This window comes from Colias croceus, chromosome 21, assembly GCF_905220415.1.
Source record: "Colias croceus chromosome 21, ilColCroc2.1".
NCBI classification, from domain to species: domain Eukaryota; kingdom Metazoa; phylum Arthropoda; class Insecta; order Lepidoptera; family Pieridae; genus Colias; species Colias croceus.
In genome coordinates, this window is record NC_059557.1 from 6293622 (window position 1) to 6318794 (window position 25173).

The 25173-nt window shown below is 33.5% G+C and overlaps 1 protein-coding gene across 1 annotated transcript in view; it reads left to right on the plus strand.

The window, feature by feature from the left end:
• LOC123701201 (ubiquitin-like protein 3) overlaps window positions 1-25173 on the plus strand; it is a 139540-nt gene continuing 114367 nt past the window's right edge. The window contains exon 1 of the mRNA XM_045648600.1: window positions 1-355. Within this exon, the coding sequence (XP_045504556.1) occupies window positions 326-355 (30 nt within the window). The 5' untranslated portion in view covers window positions 1-325. The remainder of the gene's footprint in view (window positions 356-25173) is intronic.

Here is a 25173-nt window from a genome sequence, read left to right on the forward strand (position 1 = left end):
TGCCATCCCTCGCCATTTTCTGTCAAGCTCAATCAAGTCAGCTTCGGTTCTGTTAGTCGCTGTGTTTGTGTATAGTGGAATGAAAAATTATTTGTATCGATGAATATCAATGGGCAATTGTGTTGATTACGAAGCCAAAATATGGCTCGTTTATTGTGTTTGTGGCTCTAATGCACCCTTCGATCAGTGATGATGGCCGAGTGATTGATAAAGTGAAGTGTTTTGTGTCGTATGCTGATCTGCGGCTGCAACATTGAGCTCCTTTCTCTGGATATATCGTCCGTAAGACGACATCGAATCACAGAATCGGGAAAAACGTTTCATCATGTCGTCAAAAAACATCCCCGGAGACAAGGTAAGGCGATATCGGGAGAAGTAGGTACATTAGAGGTCACTTTTTTGTTTATTTCTAAATGCCTTCTTTCTCTGGTAGAGGTGTGACTTGTGAGGCAAGTACAAAATTAGAGGCGGTAGATTCGGATTCATAAAACGGTTGTTAAATTTCTATATAACGTAATTAAGTTCTATTTTACGTTGACAATAATTGTTTTTATTGTTGTTAAAATAAAAACAAGAAAATTACAAGCATTTTTTTGAAATAATAATCATGACCTATTTAATTTTTATTAAAATATTATAACCATCTTATGAATAAACATTAAAATTAAAACTAATTTATGTAAATATTTTCGCGTCAAATACAATAATCTTATATTGAAATAATGTATAGATCTTTAACATTATTTGCATTAGCATTAATCACCTCATTAATAATCTGGAAAAGTAGCATTTTCTGACTATTCATCTACCTATATAGTTTTACAAAGTACCTGGGAATAAGTTGTTAATAATGTACTAAAGTGTATTAAAATGAAGCTTTGAGCTAAAGCACTTAAAAATAAAAATAAATAGTTAATGAACATTTCTAGTTTTTTGTGCTATGTAGATTTATTTTAATTATTGATGAATTTAAACTCAATGAAAACTAAAGATTAAACCAAAATAAACAAGGAACAGTAGGCTGCATACTTTAGGCAGATACTCAATATGTCCCACCCGCACTTTGATATTTAATTAACCAACTTCAAAAAAAGGAGGTTATCAATTCGGCCGGTGTGTTTTTATTTTTTTAGTATCTCATATTCTCTAAAAGTTTTACTAGTCTTCTGTAATAAAACTAATCAGACCAAAAGTTTGAATCAGTCTACCTATATTAGAAGATTTTAATTAGTGGAATGTGCATCCAGCATCACCGTTTATTGCTTCTTTGCACATTTAATGCATTTCATTATTCATTATTATGACATTAATAGCATTATTGTTGTGGTATATAGATTAAGAAATAGCTTGCTGTTGTATATCATTCAAAATAACCAGTTCAGATTTATTTATATATACATATTTGAAAGAGTAGCAAAGGTTCACAATAATGTATCGTTACATATCTATTGCTTTGTATTTGAATGTCAATGTTATAGAAGAATATCAAAAAGATGTTTTTTTTAATTATTGGAAGTAGTCCTTAGTCCTCCTAGTCTTTGATCTTCTTAGTCATACACTTTTGATGTGATGGTGCTCTAATCCGGCTCTATTTTTCTTATTTTTTTATTTAACATTTAACTTTAATATAGGTGTACAATCAGGACAGATAGGAAAAGAAAGAGTAAAACTACATAATTTGGTTGTATGTATTTCTCAGTTCGCTCCCTGTCCCACAATACATTTCTGATGATCAGTATTGTGAGCACATTGTATTAGGAGCATGTTTTTGTGATAGAATTTTTCATAAATTCATAGGATTAATAATCATGAAAGTTAATTTTCCCATAAAATAAATTTCAACCATTGCAATTGTATTGATTGTTTGTCCTCGTAGATTACAAAAAATTTTTTTTTTTTTTTTTTTAATCTTTTTTTGCTGCGATCTGTCTCCATCATGCTTGGGACAATAAGCGGCATGTTGGACATATCATTATTGGCATGCACGGTATGTGATCACATCCTCATTATAACAGTGTGGTCACTGTGTGCGGACTAGCAAAAAAATTAAAGACTAAAAATTATTTTATGTAGCTGTTCGATTCGTATCATTTCTTTATAGAAAATGTATTTTAGAAGGTAGTTTTAAATTCATTATTTTGATGTAAGAAATCTACAAGTAGGTACACTGAATTGTCAATTGTCAATTGTCATTCAATGTTAATTGCATTCATTGACAAAATAGAGCCACATGTTCCATCGCGTAAATAAATGACCAAAGCTCTTTATTTAATATTTGATGCCTATACAAATAATTGCTTGAAATATATTTTAGAACAGGTATTTTGTAAAGTAAATGGCGATAATCGTAGTATTAGATAATGCAATGGTAAGAGGCCTGGCCTTGCAAACAAAGGCCTTATCAAATAAAATACAATGATTCACAAAAGAAAGGTATTCTCATTGTCTTAACGGCATTATACTTTATGCAAACGCACTTAAAACTATTGTTATTAAAATGCTTGGTTTAGGAAGGTTGGTATTTTAAAGTGGAGTTTTTCCACCTGAGATTTTGTGGTAAATATTTGCCTTATCTGAATAATTGCGTTATACAAAGTACCAAATGAGATTTAAGTACGTACGTTTATATTTACAGAGACTTATTACATTCAAACAATATTTGTCAGTCAGGTTTGGTTGTGGATATATCCAGTAGGAAGTCAGTAAGACTGCTGTTATACATGAAACGAGCGAATGTTATTCGTAAGCAATTTTCCAATAAACTATGGATCAATAATTATAATTACAATTACGCCTGCATCATAGGAAATCCGCAGCTGAAAATTACTTTAGGAAGCGAATAGTTAATTAAGAATGCGGCAAGACGGTGAAAGTAATCAATGTTTAAATATATTATATTTGTTAACATTATGATAATAATTAGTCAGGTTCAGGTATGTATAATTTAATACGGAAGCCTGTTTTAACTGAATTACGTTTGTGATAAATTTAAATACATACCTAGAAGGTTGCATCGCTAATCATCCGCGTTCCGTATTTGCATGTTTTTAAAATATTTAATTGTAGGTAGGTATTGTTTTTCTTTGTTCCCAAACTACTACTTTCTACTTGATATATTTAGGTATTAATTTGTTTTAAATAATTGCAAGCAAATCACGCTTTAGTTTATACACAAATTTATCGAAATTGCTTGAAGGTATTGTAAATGGTGATTTAGATAGTAAGTACATAGAATTCGTAAAATTACGAAAATGTATTGTTACTTCGTATTTTTTTAATTTTAAGAAGAATCACGAAATCGAACATTGTTTTCGTTTTTTAATACCTAATTTGTTTTAATATTTGACTCTGTTTGAACAAGAAAGACATCTTTGAAAAAATCGCACCGAATACCTTGAAATGCACTCAAAATAAAAACAAAACTATAAATCAATTCAATGTACACAGTTCATGATTACATTTCCCTTTTGTTTCGCGAAGTTTCATTAAATTATATTTTTCTAATTAGGTCAAGGTATTTCTTCAATGTTTCTAGAAATACTTTCGATTCAGTATTTTATAATTAATAATGATGAGAACTAGAACCAACTAGGTATTTTAGAGGCAATTTATTATTTCCTGTGTTTCACTTTTACTATTACAATATTATAAGTTTTGTAAGGAATAAAAAAATTGGTAGATTATAAAACGTCGCCAATTCTTTGTGCAATCTTTTAGAACTAGTGATCCGCCCCGGCTTCGCCCGTGGTACTTGTTTACGTTTTCTCTCCAGAAAAACCATCCTCGTTCTTAATAATAAAGGAAGGAATATTATATTATAAAGAAGAATTAACGAAATCGGATCTTGAGTTTTGAGCATGCTTTGAGCTTAGCAACACATTCAGTAAAAATCGGTTAGTCACTCCAATTTTATTATTGGTATAGATAGATGTGTATTTTTTATAACCAAAATAAATGAAGATACCGATGTTATAAGTTAATTGGAAGAAACTCCACCGCAGTCGGTAATTATTTTTAACGCAATTTTATTGTATGGTGTAAAAACTTTGTCCTTGATCTAAATATTGTATCCGTTTCCCGCACAGTTGATGGTGTTTTGTCGTAACTAACACAATTAATATTACGCCACTATAATAGTTCCATTATTATTTTGTAATATTACTTTAAAATGGCAATGAAACTGCTGTTATCAAGCGTTAAAAGTGGCGCAAGGGGTGATTTCCGACAAGGACACTTTTTGTTCAAGTCTTTCAGTTAATTCGTTTACTTAAAATGCATAAAATACTAATAGGTTCAGTTAATAAGAAAAAGTAAAAGCTTTACTTGATAAAATAAATAACGATTGTATTCTTAAAATCAGTCCTAATCTTCTTTTGCTCGACTTTACGTTAACTGTAGTCAATTTATTTTTAAAACAGTCACATTTTAAACCACACTTGGTATCACCTTACCCAACATTATAAATGACTTTAAACGACGTCTAATCGAGGAGTCTACGTGCAACAGCGCGTTAGTCATCCACTTTGCCAGAACCGGTCCTCGTTTGCCCAAGTTCGATGTTCCCATCGTAGACCGTAGCCGAGTGAAAACATTGCGTAATTATGGTAATTGCTTGCTTTACAAAACGTTACTTATGCCCGTTAAACTCGGCCCGCGTATCTAGCGATTTACGGGCCATACTTCTGAAGTGGGCTTTGTTTACGAATGTATTCATGGCATTGTAAATCAGTGGAGACGAATTGGCGTGTATTATTCGGAATGTAGCTTTTGTTTGTCGACTTGCAGCCGATGTCTGGCTGGCTTTTGTGCCTTAATATAGCTGGGTAACGTGACTCTATGTAACTGAGGGTGATTGGGGCTTCTTCTGTATGGAGAAGACACAATGTTGAAAGGCATTGGCATGTGGTATTCAGTCTATTCACTGTTCAGTGTTGTGTATAATTAAATTAACATTAACACAGAAAGATGATTTCAATCGCTTTTTCTGTCACACCTTCTACTTTAAATTTGTTTTTTGGGCTTTGTATTGGTGAGAAAACATGAGAAATTAATTTTTAACGAAATAAGTAATATGTAACTAATACAATTTGGTAACATATTCTTTACCACTACTTTTAGTCTAACAACTGTATCTCGGTTCGCTATCGCTAATTTTCAGGAGCGGACCAAGAAGCTTTTATCTACGAGAAATTTATTTTGTCTGAGAATGTTTCGCAAAAAAGAAAACAGATGTAAATGTCAGCCTTTTCTATTATTCTTTTTGCTTCAAGACAGGACCTAAAATGAGTACTTTCAGTCTAGACATCTTCGTGTTCATTCGTTGGGTGCTAAAAGGTTTTTACTCCGATTATCTCTACATAATTTTGTCATTTTGCGTGATCTAAAAATGCGATAATGATTCATAGTGACAGAGCTGATGTGCCTAATGTCTTCCGCCGTAATGGCTTAACGGGTAAAAAACAGTTATGTACCGACTTGCTCCTTGCAGTACATTCTACTTTTACGTAGCGTTTTTATCACGTCCAAATTGCTATGTTGAAACGTGATCGCAATGTTAGCTCTTTTATTTATTTGTTTAACCTAATTTTGTGCGACGATGCCCCTTGTTACTACCGCCTTTTTAGTAGGCAGAAATTGCTTCACATCGAAGAAATATTTTAATACTATTTACTGTGACTTGTTTTACATTAGCATACGCATATAAATTTGACATATTTAGTACACATAGAAGACAACCCGTTAAGACATTTAATAAACTATCCAACATATTGGCAATTCTCACTGTAGCATTAAAGGAAATAGTGAAAACATCTGCCCGGCGGGCGGGGTCACCGTAATAAAATGAGATATTCAATATAGCTTTTATAGGTAACATCAAGTGACATGATGTAGGCGTCACAAAGAGTCTTGAACGATGGCTTACCGAGCTGACTCATAGTCATTTATGTAGGCCGTTCACATTGGCCCGCACAATGCCTGTAATGACTGACATAGGCATTTCGATTGTAATCATCGACTATACAGCCCGTCCGGCCTTTATGAGAATGAAATAAATAGTTTTCTATTACGGAAAGTGACTTGACTTACATGAAGGTAATTTTCAGTTAATCAGCCGATAGTAGTTTAGTGACTATTTTATTAGGTACGCTCGCCTGCACTTCACGATGTCTCATTATTACGTCAAAATGAAGCCCTTGTCAATTTTCAAGGATCTGTATTCAATTCAATTTCATTCAAATACTTTCAGCAGTAGAGATGTAAAACGTAACGATAGATGTATGAGTAACCTAAAACATGAAATATGTGAATAGGTAGTAAAAATATTCTCACAAAATATTTTCCATTAAATTGCACAGTAGTAGAATTAACGTGGCGTGTTGTTCGCTTTTGTAATTTGCCAATGTACAAATTGTGTTTTCCCAAGATACGTTTTGTTAAACATAATTTTTGCGAATTCTTCGAATGAAAGACATGATAAACAGCTATATTTTGGATATGATAATTTGACACGCAAAGTTTATTAAAAACGTCTTTTAGTTACCTTATTACATACATGCCTATACGTATCATGACAATTCATTCACAAGCATCTAAACAGATTACGTATTTTTGTTTTTTAAATATACAATGTTAAAAGTGCATTTTTTCTATGTTTCCTAATTGACAGGATGTTAGAACAAGTGTTGTTTTTTTAACCAAGTGCTTATACGGTACTTACGAAGCATCTGCTTGAAGAGGTTACGTCCTGAAGACGAAGTGGGAAACGTGAGGCGAATTGTTTACTATTTTTTCGTGTTTGTTTTTGTATTTATTTTGTTCATATTATAATAAGCTTGTATTGTCTATTTTCCCGATTGGTATTGATAAAACACTTATATAACAATTCATTTTTATACGTACTCATTTGTCAGATTGAAAGAAATCTAAATTGCCACATTTAGGTTTATTCTAGTACCCTCACAAAAGGAAAATAAAAATAAATTAACAAAGCAAAGCAAAACCGACTCTATGGCTTTTGTAACATTTTTAAATATTCATTAATTTCCAGTATTTTTCTTGTCCCTGCAAAGCTCCGAGTCGTTCTCGTAATTGGTTGGAATATGTTAAGAGAATCTTAAAACGCTCTTCCAGTGTGACGTTCTTGTGTCCCGCAGTAATGGGACCGTGGAAATGGCTGATGTTTATATTAGAGGAAGTCGAAAGCTCTCGAGAAACAACATTTTAGTAATGTAATTGGACGATGTTAAGTTAGCTTCGCGTTTTAGTGTTTAGTGCTTTGAATGTCTTGCAATTCACTAGAAGTGCGGGTAGTTTGAAATGAGAGTAGGTCGATTATGTGCTTCGACGGTGGCTGAAGTTATAGAATGAATGTATTCTTACTTATGAACTCACGTACATACCTAACTAATATAATCTATCTATACATATAATAAATCTGTAGAAGGGTCAATTCTGTACATTGAAAATATTGAAAAAATAAATAGCAGGGGGTGTTACTGGATCGATACCAAACCCAAATATGTGATTAAAAAAATTTTTGTCTGTCTGTCTGTCTGTTTGTCTGTCTGTCTGTCTGTATGTGAAGACATCACGTGAAAACTACCGGTTCGATTTCGATGAAACTTGGTATAATTATATCTACCTTATTATCCTGGGCGTAAAATAGGATACTTTTTATCCTGGAAAAATACGTAGAAAAAAATTAATCTTAATTTTTCAGTTATCCATAGACGTTGTTCTGTAGAACCACGAACACACGTTGCGTATTATTATAGGCCTAGCCGTATTTGGGTCAGATAGATATTTATAAGATGTCATTGTCAGAGTTACTCAAAATGGAGAAATAAACCATCCACGCGAAGACCGACATCCGCGTGGACGGAGTCGCGGGCGGAAGCTAGTATATAATAAGCTTATAAATGAGCAATAATAACTACTAAAATAAAAACTAATTCATTTCAAGTAACTATAAAAACTGAAAATATACTATTCGATTATGTGCTTCGACGGTGGCTGAAGTTATAGAATGAATGTATTCTTACTTATGAACTCACGTAGTTATACCTAACTAATATAATCTATATATAATAAGCTTATAAATGAGCAATAATAACTACTTAAGTAAAAACTAATTCATTTAAAGTAACTGTAAAAACTGAAAATATACTTTTACTAGCATTCCGCCCGCGGCTTCGCCCGCGTTTAAAAAAACCCGCATAGTTCCCGTTCCTGTGGGATTTCCGGGATATACATATATGTTTATCCAAGTTACCCTCTATATATGTATACTAAATTTCAATGTAATCTTCAGTAGTATTTGCGTGAAAGAGTGAGTAGGTACATCCATCCTCACAAACTTTCGCATTTATTATAAGTATTACATTTCCCAACGTGTAGAATCAACAAAGCTAAAAACAGTGTAATATTTATGGCTATTAAAATATTATATAATATTAAATAATACATCATTTATTTTGATAAGGGTTAATACCAAGGTACAAATAAAGAGCTTTTTGTAGCGGTGGTATTTTAATTTCTTTTTTTCAATAAAAAAACGCTTATTGTGACATGACTGTAATAGTTAGAGATATGCTGCCGCTGATTTTTTGTAGACAATGGTGTGTTCTAAAAAAATGTAGTATATCATTTTGTTCTATCATCAACAGTTTTCGCAGCGCACGCGATGTAAGGTAGTTTTTTGATATTTTTTTCACACCTTGGATTACGTTATCGTAATTTTAGTAAGGATGCCTATTTTTTTTGAAAATGAAATATAGCCTATGTCACTCAGAAATGATGTAGCTTTCCAACAGTGAAAGAATTTTTCAAATCTGCCAAGTAGTTTCGGAGCCTATTCAATTCATACAAACAAACAAACAAAAAATCAAACCTTTCCTCTTTATAATATTTGTATAGATGTATAGATTTACTATTGCGTGATAATTGTGTCACGATTTTTGCCATAAAGCGAAATAAATACACCGGAAAATTACAACACTTTATTGATCACGTACTATACAATTGTGCCGAACATAATTCAAACGGTATTAGGGGGATATATTTTTGACAGGCCGTTAATAATATCGTTACTCCCTTGTTAGTTTACACCCTCGATTATCTGGCGAGAAATAAGATAGCTATTATAGTGATTCTAAAATAAAACATTATTTACGAAATATAACATTTGAGTAATCTTATAAGACACCGTTGAAATTTATTGTCTGAGGGGTTTGTAATGTGGGGAAAGAAAATTTCTTACAGAAGATTTAAGTCGTAAATATATTTAACCAGTGTTCATGAATAGATTTCATTTTATATCAGATGAATATAAGTACCATAGTTTAGTGGATTTTATTGAAATTTTTTATTTTAAGACCCGATAATCTAATATATAAAAATCAATGCCACTTTTCGTTGTAATTCCATAACTCGAGAACGGCTGAACCGATTTCGATAATTCTTTTTTTATTATATTCCTTGAAGTACGAGGATGGTTCTTATGTAGAGAAAACGTTAATATGTACCACGGGCGAAGCCGGGGCGGACCGCTTGTAATCAATAATTATCTTTTTTAGCCAAAGCGCTTTTAAACTGAGGCTCACTTTAACACGTGATGTATTTTCTCAAATATCCTTTGATACACTGTCTGGCAAGGAATTTACATTAAAACAAGGATTTTTTTTTTTTTTTTATAATATGAAAAAGACCGTAATAAAATCGCTTGCCTCGAGAGATGTGAAATAGTATGATCGTATTCCACACAAAGTACACACGATTCTTTCGCTCAAAAAAGTGCAAAAGCGTCGAAATATTTTCCTTTGTAAGGCACATTCTGATTTAACAGACGAATATTTGTCAAATACCGACTATAAACCAACCGTGTGCTGCTTTTGAAACTTGCTATTAAATATTCGATATAGGGTAGATTTTGGTTTCGTGTTCGGATTAAAGCCTGCAGAGCACTCGTACGTTTATGACATTGATAGGATTAAGGTGACTTTTAATTATTAATCTACAGTTTTTATCGTCTGTTGAATAGCATATGACTCATTTCCTTCAAATTTTGGCTGTGCTGTGGCTGTGCTCCTTGAAAATGACAGGTAGATTTTTATTTAAAAATTTACTAAGATTATAAATAGTGGTGGTGCCAATATACGATTAGTTTTTTAATAAAGATTTGAAGATGGTCGCTAGTTATAGGTTATACCGCTCATAAAAATCTCCAATGGTTTGGCTTAACCTTTAGACAAATGAGTGAAATGCTGAACTGTATAGAATGAGTGTCATAAACAGTGATAGCGTATCCCAAATCCTTAAGCATATATCGGGCAGATAGGCCCCAATCCCCGCAGTTTTGTAAAGCCGGCCACCGTTCATTGTGGCCGGTAATCGGATTATTCTATCTTGGTTATTGGCGCACCCGCTTTACCTTATCAGATACTGCCCTCCAGCGAGCCTTTGTAAACAGTATCCAATAGAAATCTTTCACTGTTTTTATTGCCGCGTCCATTTTTACCTTTGATACTGTATGTGTATACCTCGTGTTTTTTCAACTTAATGTATCCTTTATTGGCTATTTGTATCCAAAGGTATGTGTCATGCGTGTTTTTTGATGGAAAATTTGAATAAATTTTGCACTTAATGTTTGAGATTTCCGCCATAACGGAGACATTAGTGCGAAAAAAAAGTTAGAAAGAAAAGAAGTTCTGGAGTTATACACTCCAGAACTTCTTTTCTTTCTATTTCTTTTTTAATACTAGCTTAAATGAGCAGAATTCATTTAAATAAAATATTGACAGTAGGTAACCAGCAAAGTTGGTACAGTTTGTCTCGTGACTTAGCAGGATCCTCCATTTAACGTTACTCAGCAAGACAATGGTTACTCATAAACGCGGCGGGTTCAACATTAAATCCTGACATGTACTAATTGACATAACAACCCCTGGTCGAAGGAATATCATTTGTCTGAACCCGTGACTCATCCGGAAAGTTTAGGGTATAGTTATTGAGTTTTGAAGTTTACATTCGTTTCAACATTTGTATCTGCGACTACGACCACGGGACTACATTTTCTTCAGCTGTATAGAAATTATTTTGTGAAATCTAAGCGACTCCTAAACAATATATAAATGTAAAAAAAATCCGCTTACTCATGATAACAAAGGAATTTTTCATATAAAAAATACCACATGTTTTGAGTTGTCCACTTGTTAATATTTTGAGTGGTTCGTGTCTGTAATTGAAGAATATAAGTAAACACTTTCGATGGATCTTTTTTTTTTATGAATATTTTTATTTTAAGCCCAGAGTGGTAGAAAAAAATAGACAAAAGCACAATTTCACCATGCGGATCTTCTCTTCAGACAAAACGAATCGTAAAGATTATGGCGGCTTATCGAGAAACCTAACGCTTTGTAAAGAGATACATCGATAATCCCACAAGTAATATACGAAGGGTGGTCGCCCTTTCTTCCAATATGTCCTCACATGCAAGTTTTCTTTCGCGTCCCTTTTTCAATGGCATAAGGCCATTTATTATTAAATCGTCTCGGCATTGCCAAGGGTGCATTCACAAGTGCAGGGGCAATAATCCTTTATAATGCGGCTGTCGCGTGTCCTTCCTAACTGTTGTGTAATTTCGTTTATTTCGATTCCGTTTTAACGCTTACGTCATTGAACGCTTTCAATTTTCAAGCCGATATAATCCATATTGTTTTTCGATAAACACTAGTTTTGTTTGCGCGATCTTGTTTCAGTAAAGTGAATGGAATTGAATTGAATGTGCATTAAAATTGCGTCATTTGGATTTACTTCTCACGTGCCATTTATTTAGTGACCGTTGCTGGTATATATATAAATGCAAATAAAACAAGATCACGTATGTTCCGATGCTATTTTATTTATATTTACAGTTATCCACTCTGCAGTGTAAACATACGTTATAACATGTGTAGACAGTTCGATTTACAAATGTACGTAAAACTTTTTCGGGGCTATGAAATTCGATAGAATTAAAAAGCGGCCCCATGTGGTTTGCAGGTCAGTAGAATTTTATGGTACGAGCGGTTGTCGTATCGACATCGTACACAAAAGTAATGGTCACATAATTCGCGTCCAATGCGCATCGCACACACGAACCGAATGGTCTTGATAGGGGCGATAGGTATCTGGGATAAAATGCGGGTACTTGGAAATGTTATGGCGGTACTTGTAGCGAAACGGTTTTTTGCTTATCAACGTAACAAAGTCTGCATAGAGAAATTACATTGTGCTTTGAGTTATAAATTTCAAATTTATACACTACAACCCGAACATTAAATATAAGCCGTATCTTAATCCGAGTTTTAAATAGAATAATTGCGCTTCGATCGTAATATGGTTAATGCTTTGAAATCTATAACAGGATGGGCACTTAAACTAGTTAAGCCCATAAAGATAGCCTCGCGCAATGTGTTGCATGCTAATGTAACGTGATTCGAGAACGGAAACTTCCGCGTTATAAACTTAACTAGTGGTGGTAAGTCATTAAACTTTCCACCGATGAACCACTTTGCCCGTCCTGAAGCTAGTGCTGTCTTAGAAACTTTGTTCATTACCGACGTAAGCTTTGTATAAATTCGTGTTAATGAAGTGCTTTGATATGAAAGAAATTAACGGCGTGCTGACGGCTAGGTATCTTTTGCTTTGATATAACAACTCGGGTTGTGTAGTAAAGAGTAGCTGTGTGGGGTTTGTGTTTCACCTGTCTTATACGAGGATGTTTTTTTACGTACTTAAAAGGATACTTTCTATCTTCCAATGTTTCTAAAGTGTTATTCAGATTTCAGAATGTATCGGATACCCTTTTTTCGTGGAACATTAAAAACTGTACCTGTATATTTTTTGATGTGTTTACCTATTAACAATATCTTTGCACAAAATTCATGGAATCTTGGTCAGTTTTTTATTCCATCGAGTTCATTATTGTTATTTTTCTAATATGACAAGGAATAACTTCGCCTAAGTGTGGCAAACAAGGTGCGGTTAAAGTCAATTAGTAAGCCGGATAACAGTGGAACTTGAATAAAATTAACTCCTTTGTGCGAGCGTGAAGCTTAAATTGAGCCTGAAGGGCGTCAGCGTGGAAAATACTCCTGAACTATACAATATTCGCCCTAGAAGATTCTTTTTATCCCTCTGTATAAACAGCTCGGGTAAAATGATTTGAATTTTTAGTATGCCTTGTGAGGTGTGAGCCTAATCCCTGAGGACTTTGATTTATGAAAATCGGATTTTGTCGAGTGTCGTAGGATGCTATGAATTCATCATCTTAATATGCTCCGTATCGCTCCAAGCCCTAAGGTACCTGATGCTTTTGAAATAGTAATTATTTAATTGTTGTCTTCTTGTTACCTGTACCAACGTTTTTTTGTTAATGTTTAATTATAGGGTCTTTTTATTGTAACAGAACGTATATTATATTACACAGGGTAAAGGAAAGAGATTTGAGAAAATTTTTATTCTGCTTTTATGGTTGTATTTTTTTTGTTAGTATCTAGAATATTATCACAAACTGGCAACTAATCTTTATTTACGTTCCTCCAGTAAACAAACAGTAACAAAGCCATAACACATATCAAATAAACGTATTCCATTAGTTAGTTGACAGTGCAATATGTATTCGCTGATGTTTCAATTAAATGTACACACATCAGTTATCATCTACAAGTGGATACAGTTCTAGATGTAAATAGGAATTAATAGTTAATATTGCGATGCAAAGCGATACTCCTATTAATTTTAGATTGGATCGGATGGGTATTAGTTTACTAGTATTCCGTAGGTACCAAGAGATTTGCTATTCGGAATTGCAATTGAATCACGAGTTTACTATTCGCGTTTAAGATTACCTGAACTTTACTCACTTGCTTTGGTATGTTCATTTTCTGTACAGGTTATTTGAACTTGATCGTAAATATAGCTCTATCAAGGTAGTAGTCCAATTTGATATTTGATATCATAGGCTTCGTTTTAGTCTAACGTCGATTACTTTATTAATCCGTTATTACTTCGTTCTTATGCATAAGATATATTTGAAACATAATATATAGCATCTCTTCCAATTATAAGATATGATCCCAATTTAACTGCGAACGAACGGTACACCGGTCGTATTCGAAGCGGTGGTGTGGTTAGCTTGCCGCGCACGTATCCAGTTAAAATGAGGGTAGACTAGGAAGCGGGTTACTGTAGCTGTGGTGTAGTCAGCAGTGGATACTGCAATCCCGGTTCATTGACATGCGCCGTATTGTTGTGGCTTTTGTCCGCCTCCGCGTGGTATCTAATACGTGCACGATATTGTTACTATTGATTACGACGGTCCTTTCAAGAGGGATTTTTTCAACAACACTTTGATGGAGGATTGATGAATAGTTTTTGAAGAATGAATGTATGTAGCAGCTGTGCACGTACCTGCTTGTTATTTTTTCTATTATTTGTCAGTCATTGTTAATGTAATTGAAATTGTATTTTTTATCCTTTAAATGGTTGTTATTCTGTTTACAACATGCACAAAAATTGAATTGTATTATACAGTTAATTTCGTACAAAATGTCCTAATAGTGTCCCTGTTACATACACACAACGTTTAAAATAGCAAAATTTAAATTAAATATACAGGCGGTTCACGTAATGCGATACCTATGTTCCAACGAATACACCGCCGGCTTATATTTCGCACTATTTATATTCGCGGAGTAAGCTCAACTCCCAAGTCCCAAGACACCGAGATTGCATTTGAGATAGAGGGGAGCGTATGACGGGGATCTTTGTAATTCAGCCGGATTATGTTAATGGGCGAGTCGAGCTGATTCACGGGTTGCTAATCTAGCCCGGCCGATGTGTGAGATAACGGATGTTTGACTTCTTTTGCCGCTAAGAGTGATTATCGCTTACAATATTGAGTGTTGAACGTGATATTCTTCAATAATAGTTGGAGTGGTCCCGATGATTGTTATTGAAAAGTTTTGTTTATTGTAACAGTGTAATATTTGACCACCCAGAGAGAGCTTTCTTAACATGTATTGTAAAAGCTATGCTGACAGCAGGTTCTGACCTAGCAATCAAAGGCATATATTATATACTTTGCGAAGTACCTATATATTAAACAATAAAGTTGCTATTAGGTAGAAACAAGGTAGGTAACTACTTCGAATATATTATTTTTGCAAAATAGTTTAAACAATTCATAAGTATTGAGTGATTGACGAATAACCGTTACAAGATTTGGACAAAGACTAAACTTTCACCAACCCACTTGGAGCCAGTTTAGGTCCGAACTCCGAAACTTGTAAGTGAATTATTAACTCACACAAAGAAGCGATTGCATGTGTAGTGGCAATTAATGTCGGACAGCGGTCAGTTAGTGGTCTATCACCACTTTAATCTATTAAACTGGTGTCTCACACATGCATAGGTGCGGTGATGAAAACGGATAGACCAACACGACGCAATATCCTGAACATATTGTGTAATGCAATATCGGATTTACAACGTGTGTACATTTGTTATGTTTAATTGTATAATTATCAAGAGGAAAATAGTAATTGGGGTGTAATTATGGTTCAGTGTTTTGGTGAAGTATTTCTAAATGTTTAAAAATTAATAACCATAGTTTACAGTTTCTATTTTATGCTGTATTCGTTTGTTTTTATATAATTGCAATGTAGTGAAAACGTTTTTATTTTTATAAAATCAAAACTTTTATAATCTTTCAACAATTTATGTGGACTTCCTCCTATCTAGCCTAGCCAACTAAGCAACAATTTACAAACAAACTACAAATAAAAATTTAATTTAAGTACCGAGAAGAAAGTACTTACACTTTATAATGTAGAAATTATTCTGCTCCGGTCAGGCGACATACTTTTGCGACGTGAATGTCTTACAATCGAACTCCATAGAAATGGACAGGTTTGCTCTCGGCTCGCGAGCTGCATACCTCCTCGGAGATAGCATCGAGATATCGGTGGGCGCGACGGTGAATGTCCATTGATTGGAGATAAACAATTATTGTATTTTGTTTTATACGCATACAAACGCAAATCGCGTTTGTATGGGCTAAAATAAGCTCTTAATTGAAGTTCTGAGTGAGATGTTTTTGAAAATACTAAAGTCTTATTTCAATAGTTAATACCTTATCAAGTTTAAGTTTAAATCTCAACACAGTTCTCTATTTAAAATAGAATTAAAGAACCGAACATTTATAGAGTTAAAAAAATGCAATCCAAATCGAAATACGATGCCTATACTTCCATACAACACAACAATTGTGAAATCAGAATGTTACTAACGCCTAAAATGTCACACTTCTGTCTCTATTATATCAATCGTAAAATTGGACTATACCATCGTAAATTGTAATTTAAAACGTACGAGTCTCTGTTACGATTGTTTGTTTTGATACGCTCCATGAGTGTAATTGCTGACGGTACGGAGACGATGTGGTGTCGGTACCGTCAGCAGTGTACATATTTGGTTATGTGAGTGTTTGTTGTGACATACCGTCGGATTGAGATATTGAATAACTGAATATCAACTTACGGATTCGTTTGTTTTTATACACGGATTGTTTGCGTGAACGTTGTTAATGATCGCCCGAGGGAAACTGTTTGTTTAATATGATTCTCAATATAGGATTTTTAATAATGTTTAATATTATTCGATATATGTAAATTTGTTGGTTAATAAATTCACAAAAGCAAGATTTATGTAGGTAAACATATATTTTATAGCTACTTTTGAAATTAACTTTTCGCTGGATATTCATTGTTAATGAAATTCGAAATACTTAACTCAAACATATTATCTATAACTGGAAAACAACGTTAAAAACGTCGTACCCATATCTAAATTTAACTCTAAACTAATATTGTCTTTTAAAATAGTCCCCTAACTGTCAATAACACTACACGACTCATCTCTCCGCCAAGCGGCGTAAAAACTAACGTTTACAAAGTGTAAGGAATAAGGATTCTCCGGATAGCATGAGAGCTGTTAAACTATTTCAAGTTCTTGTAACGCTGCATTCTGACACGATTCCGAGAAACGGTTTTTTAGAGAGCGAAAGCCGAAAGCTCGTCAGTCTGAGTGTTAAGTTACCAATTTCACAGTACTGGGATGTTAGTAAATTGCTGGTCTCGATGGAATATTTTCGGGCATATGTAAGGTTTCCGAGGGTCTGTTTTCTAACTCGCAGTTTCACGTTTCAATGTAGTTACGATGAACGATTTTTTGGGCTTTATTATGTTGCAGTGTAAGGCTTCAACCGTGTGAATAAAATAAGCGTAGAGTCGAAAGTTTTCGCTTATGAGCGATGTGTCAGAAATAAAGAAGATAACTTGTATTCACGGGCCGAATGAATACTAAATAATAATCCAGGATGTTATGTTTTGCAAGGTGAAAGTCAATCTTAATGAAATCTGTTGATAGTGTAATTAAGTGAGTTTTAAACTTCCCCCGTACGTGACGTATCGAAAGTTCGAGCACATATGGGTTTACGGCCGATAAATATCTAGGGGCTTTTATTTATGGTGTTTTTTATAAAGGGAAACATGTGTTCATATCGAGTAGGAAAACGAGAGCGGTGACCACCTGCGTGTGTGCGGTTTATGTTTTATGTGTAATGTAACTATGATAAATTATAATTTATAATTATTTGTTATGAATACGTTATGTTGTGTGTATATTCTTATGTTAGAAATATTATTTGCGTATCTTGACTTATAAGTTGTTTTGAAATTTTCTGTTTTGCTTCAATAAAAGCTTGCTATAAATATGTAACTGCTTGATAAAATATATATAAAGAGAGATATAAAAGGTATTAAAATTGAGAAGATATACAGATTTTCCCCCCATAACTAATAAAGACCCAGACACAGTAGGACATGTCCATGTCATGGACATGTCTTCAAGCGTAGAGTGAACAGGTACCTTCTAGGGAAGCGATAATTTGCTCATAAACTTTTATATATAATTAATATTATCGAAAGAATATCTTTGCTTAGTTCGCACTTCGCCCTAACAAGGGCAAACTATAATGAAATAGCGCCGCCGCGGCCGGTACTCGAAATAAGTCTCTTATTAAACCATTGTCAATAATTTTAAAAGCGTTCGAGTGGCCACTCCACACATCAATCAGTAAGGACATTTAAAGGGCTCATTGAGCGGCTAAATATAAAGTGTAGTGTGATATTTATGCTCAGTCGTCACCTCACTAAGTGAGTGTACACTACACGTGTTTCTGTGGAACGGACACGCCCGCTTCGCTCGTCGCGCCGACTGTATGCAATTGGCTTAACAAGCTACGTCACACAGCTTAGGGGTCTATTTTTGGTGACTATTCATTTGGTAGATGCTTGCTTTGAATAGTGCTGTAAAGTCGAGCGGTATGTAAATTCTTTCATATGAATGCTGGTGAGGAGATAGGGTAATTGCGCCTGTTCGCGTCCACTTAGTGCAGTTGGAAAGTTTGAAGGAGAAAATAAAAATGTTCCAGAACAAATTTCTACGCAAAATTTATGTAACGTGTTCATTACATAGTCTATTTTAAGATTTACTTCCAATTGTGTTGGAAATATCATGTGGTTTTTATTTATCTAGAAAAATAGCAGAATTAGGCGTTTTACCCAGTTCGCGTCCAAAAATTCCAGTTTGCGTCCACACGTGGACCAGTTTGCGTCCACCAGCTTAGAAAAGGAATTTAGAGTGTATTGAGTGATATTTTATCAAATAAATGCAAATAAAAAATAGATTTTAATAAATTATTTATTTACGAATATAGTTATTTAATAAAAACTGGCCAAATGTGAGTGGGACTCGCACACCGAGGGTTCCGTATTAACCTGTTTTTTTTTTTCATATGTTTTAACTGTAAATGATTATTTTTTTCAATGTTTCCCTTATTTGTGCTATAAGTCGTTGCTTCGTACCAAACTTCAAGTGTCTGTGTTCACGAAAAGTACCCTGTAGGTTTTGGTTCCCTTGCGGATGTCGAAATTTGCGAAAATTTGCAGCCTAAACGGCTGTATCTTTTGATTGCTTTGGCTCCTAAGTTTGATTTTTTCACTAATTCAAGGGACCGTAGACTTGAGTATTTAATATAAATTTCAGCTTTATACCTCCACGCGTTACTGAGAAAAAGGGTCTTGACAGAAAGACAGACCGGACATACAGACGGACGGATATCAAAGTGATCCTACAAGGATTCCGGTTTTTCCTTTTGAGGTTCGGAACCCTAAAATCAACATATAATTCACTGTAAGGAAACTGGAAAAACTTATTTATATTTATCTTCTCATCATTAATAGAACTAAAAATTAACAAATAACAAAGTTACGTTATGTAAATAAATAATAATCAGTTCTATTAAGATTACCTACCTACCCTCTTTTTTTAGTTTCTAATGAATTAAATTTCTTTTTTGTTTATATTATTTTCTTAAACACAGACTTATTGACTCTCATTCTCAAAGATACTAGTCTCATTCTTAGAATACCCATTTCAAAATGAAAAAAATAGCATAAAAATTTGCTAATTTGAATGAAAATTTAAATTATCAACTTGTAGTCTTAGTCAAAAATTTACAATCTATTTTAAATTACATATTTTAACAAACAATTCATTGATGCGTAATGAAAAACAATGTGGACGCAATATGTTCTATTGTTATGCACTATAGGTATAGTTTGCGCCCACCGTGGACGCAAAATAGAAGTACTAATTCGGTGTAGTAATTCGCGTCCACCTTATTCTAGCTATACTTACCGTCAAACGCGACGCTGCGCACTATTTTTTTCTCAAAATCCTGCGCGTTTTAGCTCTCTCGTTTAATAGCCAAAATTAAATATTTTTTTTAATAGGATAGGTGGTGCGCATGTATGCATGTCTCTTATACATTGAGGTATTATCGGAAATTTTTCTTCTTACAATTTTACTTAAAGTATACTTATTTTCGTGAATTTTCTAAAAAATATAGAAAAACTAAGAATCCATTAGAAACTTTATAATATGTACATTTATAATTTGCATTTCATGAGCATTATACATTTTATAGAGCCTAAAGATTGTACGCCCTCGTATATTCAAGCAAAAACAGTTTCGCATAACATTTACAATCTTTTTAATAACATACCGTGTATGAAATCGTATAAATGCGTGCAACCGTACATTGTTTGCCCTTGGCTACTTCGAGAGATTAAACGAAATCTCGGCGCCGCTACAGTAACCTAACCTTATACTATAGTTAACAGTTACCACATTGTTAATTTGCTAAATGCACCAAAACGCCCGGGGAGCAATGAAAACCGAATTTGAATAGTTTGCACTTTGCATGCATGATGTGCATTTGTACGATATTTGCCAGCGAACTGAATTTTATGGTGTATGGTATGGTTATATTATTGAGGTTTGATATTGTTTGTATGCAATATTCATTGTATGTGCTTAATCGTGTAGAAGATAACTGCGTGATGAAGCTGCCGTTGACTGACATTTTAAAATAGTACCTAGTAATGTAAATTCAAAAGTAGGTATAATTAATAAATAACAGTGTGTATATTGAAAATAGTAAGAGTTGAAGGATGCATAGGTATTATACAATTACTAAAACACTAACTGTTAAAATTATAAAATTATTCGTACCAAACTGTAAGTACATGCAAATGAATTCATTGTTTCATATCGCAATCCGGTATTTCTCTGTATTTGGTATATATTGACTAACTAAATGAAGAGCTCAGCATATCACGCGATGTTGTCGGCCAAAAACATTCACAATATCGCATCGCTATTAATAAAGAATGTCTGCAATATCCTGTTGGTTTGTTTGTTTAAGATTCGATATTAAATGCGTCTGAAATTCTCGCTTATTGCTCTCTTTCATTGTCTCGTGGATAGAGGATTAATTTGTAGGATATTTCGTTATTTATGGATGAAGAAACTGTATTTTTTTGTATTTCTTTATACCGTTAAAACTGTTTCAATAATTCCTTTAATGTTTTCATATCAAGACTAATTGTAATGTTAACATTTTAATGGAAAGGCTAACAATAACAAAAAATCACATTTTAATCAGTAATTTTATTTGTTTTAAAGGCGACCCAGTAGGTACCTACTCAAGTAAAAAAATATATTGAAATCCATAGCGACGCATTAATTTATCAGGAAACTCTTAATTAAAATGTTATGCACGAATCAATAGCAATACGCGTGTGTGCGTTCGTGAAGAAAATCTATTATTTAAACTCATTGCAAACGTAATAACAGGCTTTACGTTGAACGGTTTCAAGGCCTCGAAAGCAGAAACCTTAGTACGTAATTTAAATCCTCTGTGGCCCAGTTAAATAACCCAGTTGGTAACAATTTGCTACGAGCTTTAGTCAAACACTGATAGAGTTTTATACGTAGGTAGTTGCCGTGAAGTTTTGCGTGCGAGATGTTTGCGTCGTCCTCTAGATTGTATTCATGGAAATAAAACATGTTTCAGTGGGTGAAATGTGTGTTTTTATTTTGAGGGTTTTTTATGTAATGACTAAATAAATATTAAATTATGGAGATTTATGTGCTTCATTTAAAACGAAACACATGCAGAAATTATGAAAATGAAAAATTAATTGTTTTTTATGCGGCTTCAAAATGATTCGTGTTCTTGAAACAAATCATAGAAACTATTTTTAACTGCCTTCATTAATTATTGCAATTTATGCAATATTGGATACCTGTCTAATGCCTGTAATCTATTGTTAGCTACGGAAGACGCTTCATTTTAAAGCACAACGCCAGAAACATTATTTGAGTTTAATTCCCGCATTGAATCGTTAACAAAGACACACCATCTATGCCCAGAAAACATACGTAAAGCGTTGTCTATACTCTATAGCAAGTTTAATCTCAAAAGTCGCTTACATGCGGCAACGCCGTGCCGCGCGATTTGTTGACAACAATATCGCAGTACATTCGTCGCGGCACAGCGAGTTACGCAAACATTCATTCATCAGCGAGCACCGACCCATTGTCCGCATGTGAAAGTATGCACGTCTTTGTACGGCATTTCACTCGTTGCATAAATGTTATTTGAAACAAGTTTGTATGTAGGCATTATATTGTTTGTGTTTCGAGTTTGTGTACTCGCTTTGATTGTGCTTTGATGTTAGATTGACATGCAGTGTTCGAGCTAGAATCATGAGTTATTTACGTCCCTCATTATGATTATGAATGATGATAAGACGAAATGTACAATGGTCTTGCTAACTACGGCATTGCTATGGCAATGCTGTATGCAGCAGAAAGACATTTGTTAATTGTTCTTCTTTTACTATATGTTTTGCAATAACAAACAACAATATTTATGTTAGCCATAGACACTATTTAATGTAGGTGGAACATCTGTTATGTAGCGCCACAAAGGTGACATAATAGTTTCAATGCTAAAGCAAAGGATTATAAACATGTGAGGTTAATATTAAAATGCTTAATTTAATAAGTCGTGTGTTATGCAATCTGCACTTACATAATAGCGTGAATAATATAGAGTAGTGCGGTCGGCCAACTGTGGTATAAATTATAATAGATTCCGATGTAAAATTAGATTCAATTGATATCAGACGGAGTGCTAGGAGTAGGTACTTATGTTTTAAGTAGTTCTCATGCAGATTCACGTAGATTTAAATGTATTTTTATGACTGAATTATTTAAATGCGTGAATAAAATACTCAATTGCTGTAGGTATGTCGTTTTTACCGTAGATTACTTAAGAATAGTTTTTATGATAAAAATTATTCATTATTAATAATAGTGGTTTTAAATTAATTTTTATTAATTTTTAGAATTAAAATTCAAGTAAATAGGAATGACAATACGATGATAAATTAATTGAAGTGTAGATACTTGTTACTTTTAGTTTTAGTGACAATTACGAAGGTGGTTAGGTACCTACCTAATAGTTCAGGATACATCGCCCATTTTTGCAAGTGATTATCAAGCTGATTTTCCGTTTGTAGCTTTATCTATCAAGCTGATTTTCCGTTTGTAGCTTTATTTTGATGAGACACCGAATAATTTCGTGTACGAAACTCTCGATTGTGGTAGCTAACAGAGAATGATAACAAGGATACAATTTTTTGATTTGATGGTTCTCAAATATTTATTACGCAATTTGTAGGACAATATGTCTGTTGAATTATATAAACATTAATTAAGTGAAAACAAAAAAATCAGCTTGTTAGTAATCATTTATGATGACCTCGTTATCGATACACTTTGGAAAGGGGGACTCTTTGAACCAACCATAGATTTTGTAGGACAAATATTTTTTCGATTAATTTAGGTAATTATCTTGAGATTGAACAAAAAAAAATTCAGTTAGTAATAAATATTTGAGAACCATCAAATCAAAAATTTTTATCCTTATTATCTCTGTTAGCTACCACAATAATCGAGACTTTCGTACACGAAATTATTGGGCGTCTCATCAAAATAAAGCTACAAACGGAAAATTAGCTTGATAGTAGTCACTTTCAAAAATGGGTGATGTATCCTGAACTATAACACAACCAACTCTAAACTCGACTATTGCCTACATTTGAGATGATTTAAAATTGAATGGAACAAAAGATTACCCGTTGCCCTATAAGTTTTAAGTAAAGATAGCATTAGCCAGATCGCAGAAATATCCAACTATTAAGCACTCCTTGAGTGGGTGCCAGATACAGTCTCCGATTGGAGCAATTATACTCGAAATGGCGTTCATTAGTGGGCCCTTTCTTATCCGAACTGGGAATATCTGGGCTGACCGACTAATAAAGGTTTTGTCAGAATTTCGCTACATTAGCTCTGGTCCTGGTCGATAGTGGAGCGCTTATGGATGGTCATGATAAGGATTGTAATTATGTGCAGATGGAACTGTTTTGGTGAAAGCAGTTTAGTAAAATCTGCACTGTTTGACATAATTGAAGATTTTCCAAAACAAAATTTAAATCATTATGTGCTACACGTATCTACAGTAGGTAATAGGTATGTACACTAATACTATTAATGTTTTTAATAAATTAGGAGGTAGATACTAGATACATTACTAATATACCTACGTATATTTTTTTACAAATAATCCTTTAATAAGAATGAATTGCATTTCATCAAAGTATTTTCTCGCCTCTCTTTTATTCTAACAATATGTAACTAACTGTTTTTTCTTGTTTCAGGTAAAGAACGCAAGGGTCATCACTTAAACAGGAAAAGACATTCGAAAATGTGTTTGTTAAAGTTTATGTTTTTCCGCTTTCTCGTAAATACTTTCCTTTAGCAATAAATTATATTATTTTTAATAAGACAACTTTACGATGCCACGACCCGGTTCAGACTTCTGAGGCTTTTAGTGGACACTTAAATTTTAAAACTAAACTTAATGGCTCAATATATAAATATAAAATATTCTAATAGAAGTTACAAGTTAAGTTTTTCACTAAGAAGGTATGTTCTGAAAGGCTTAGATTTTCAAGGGAAGGTTATGGTAAGGTTTCTTAGAAAAATTGCACTAATAAGATTTGCAGATATATCTATTCTTGAAGTTAATATATTATTAAGCTATTCCACTACGCCACCTTAAAGCAAAATAATAAAATGTAGTGCCTAGTGCCTACCTACTCTTATGAATTGTACCCGCAAAATGAGTTGACAAGGAAAAAATTACCAAAAATGTATGATATGACCGTACTTTTGAATCTGACGAAGTACCTAATTATATTTTCAGCAAGTCGAATTTCATTAAATTACCTGTGCATTTTCATCAGAGTCCGTAACATACCTTCTACCAACAAAAAATAAAAGTATGGTAGGCGTAAGTAATTTAGTATCACGAAGTAATTACATTTTTAGCAAGTCGGTCAGTAGATATAGTGTTAATAAAGTGTAAATTTGTAAATAAAAAAAATACGCGGCGTGTGCTTTTTCATCAGTGACCGTAACATAATGGCGACACTAATACAGTTATGATGTTTACTAGAGCGATAAATCACGTCAAATAATGCCGTATTACCATTTATTGTCTGAGGTCGGCTGTGCATACCGTTATATATGTCACGTTAAGCTTATCCTGCCTTGGTAACTAACGTTTTACTATTGTTGAAGCCATTCTCCTGT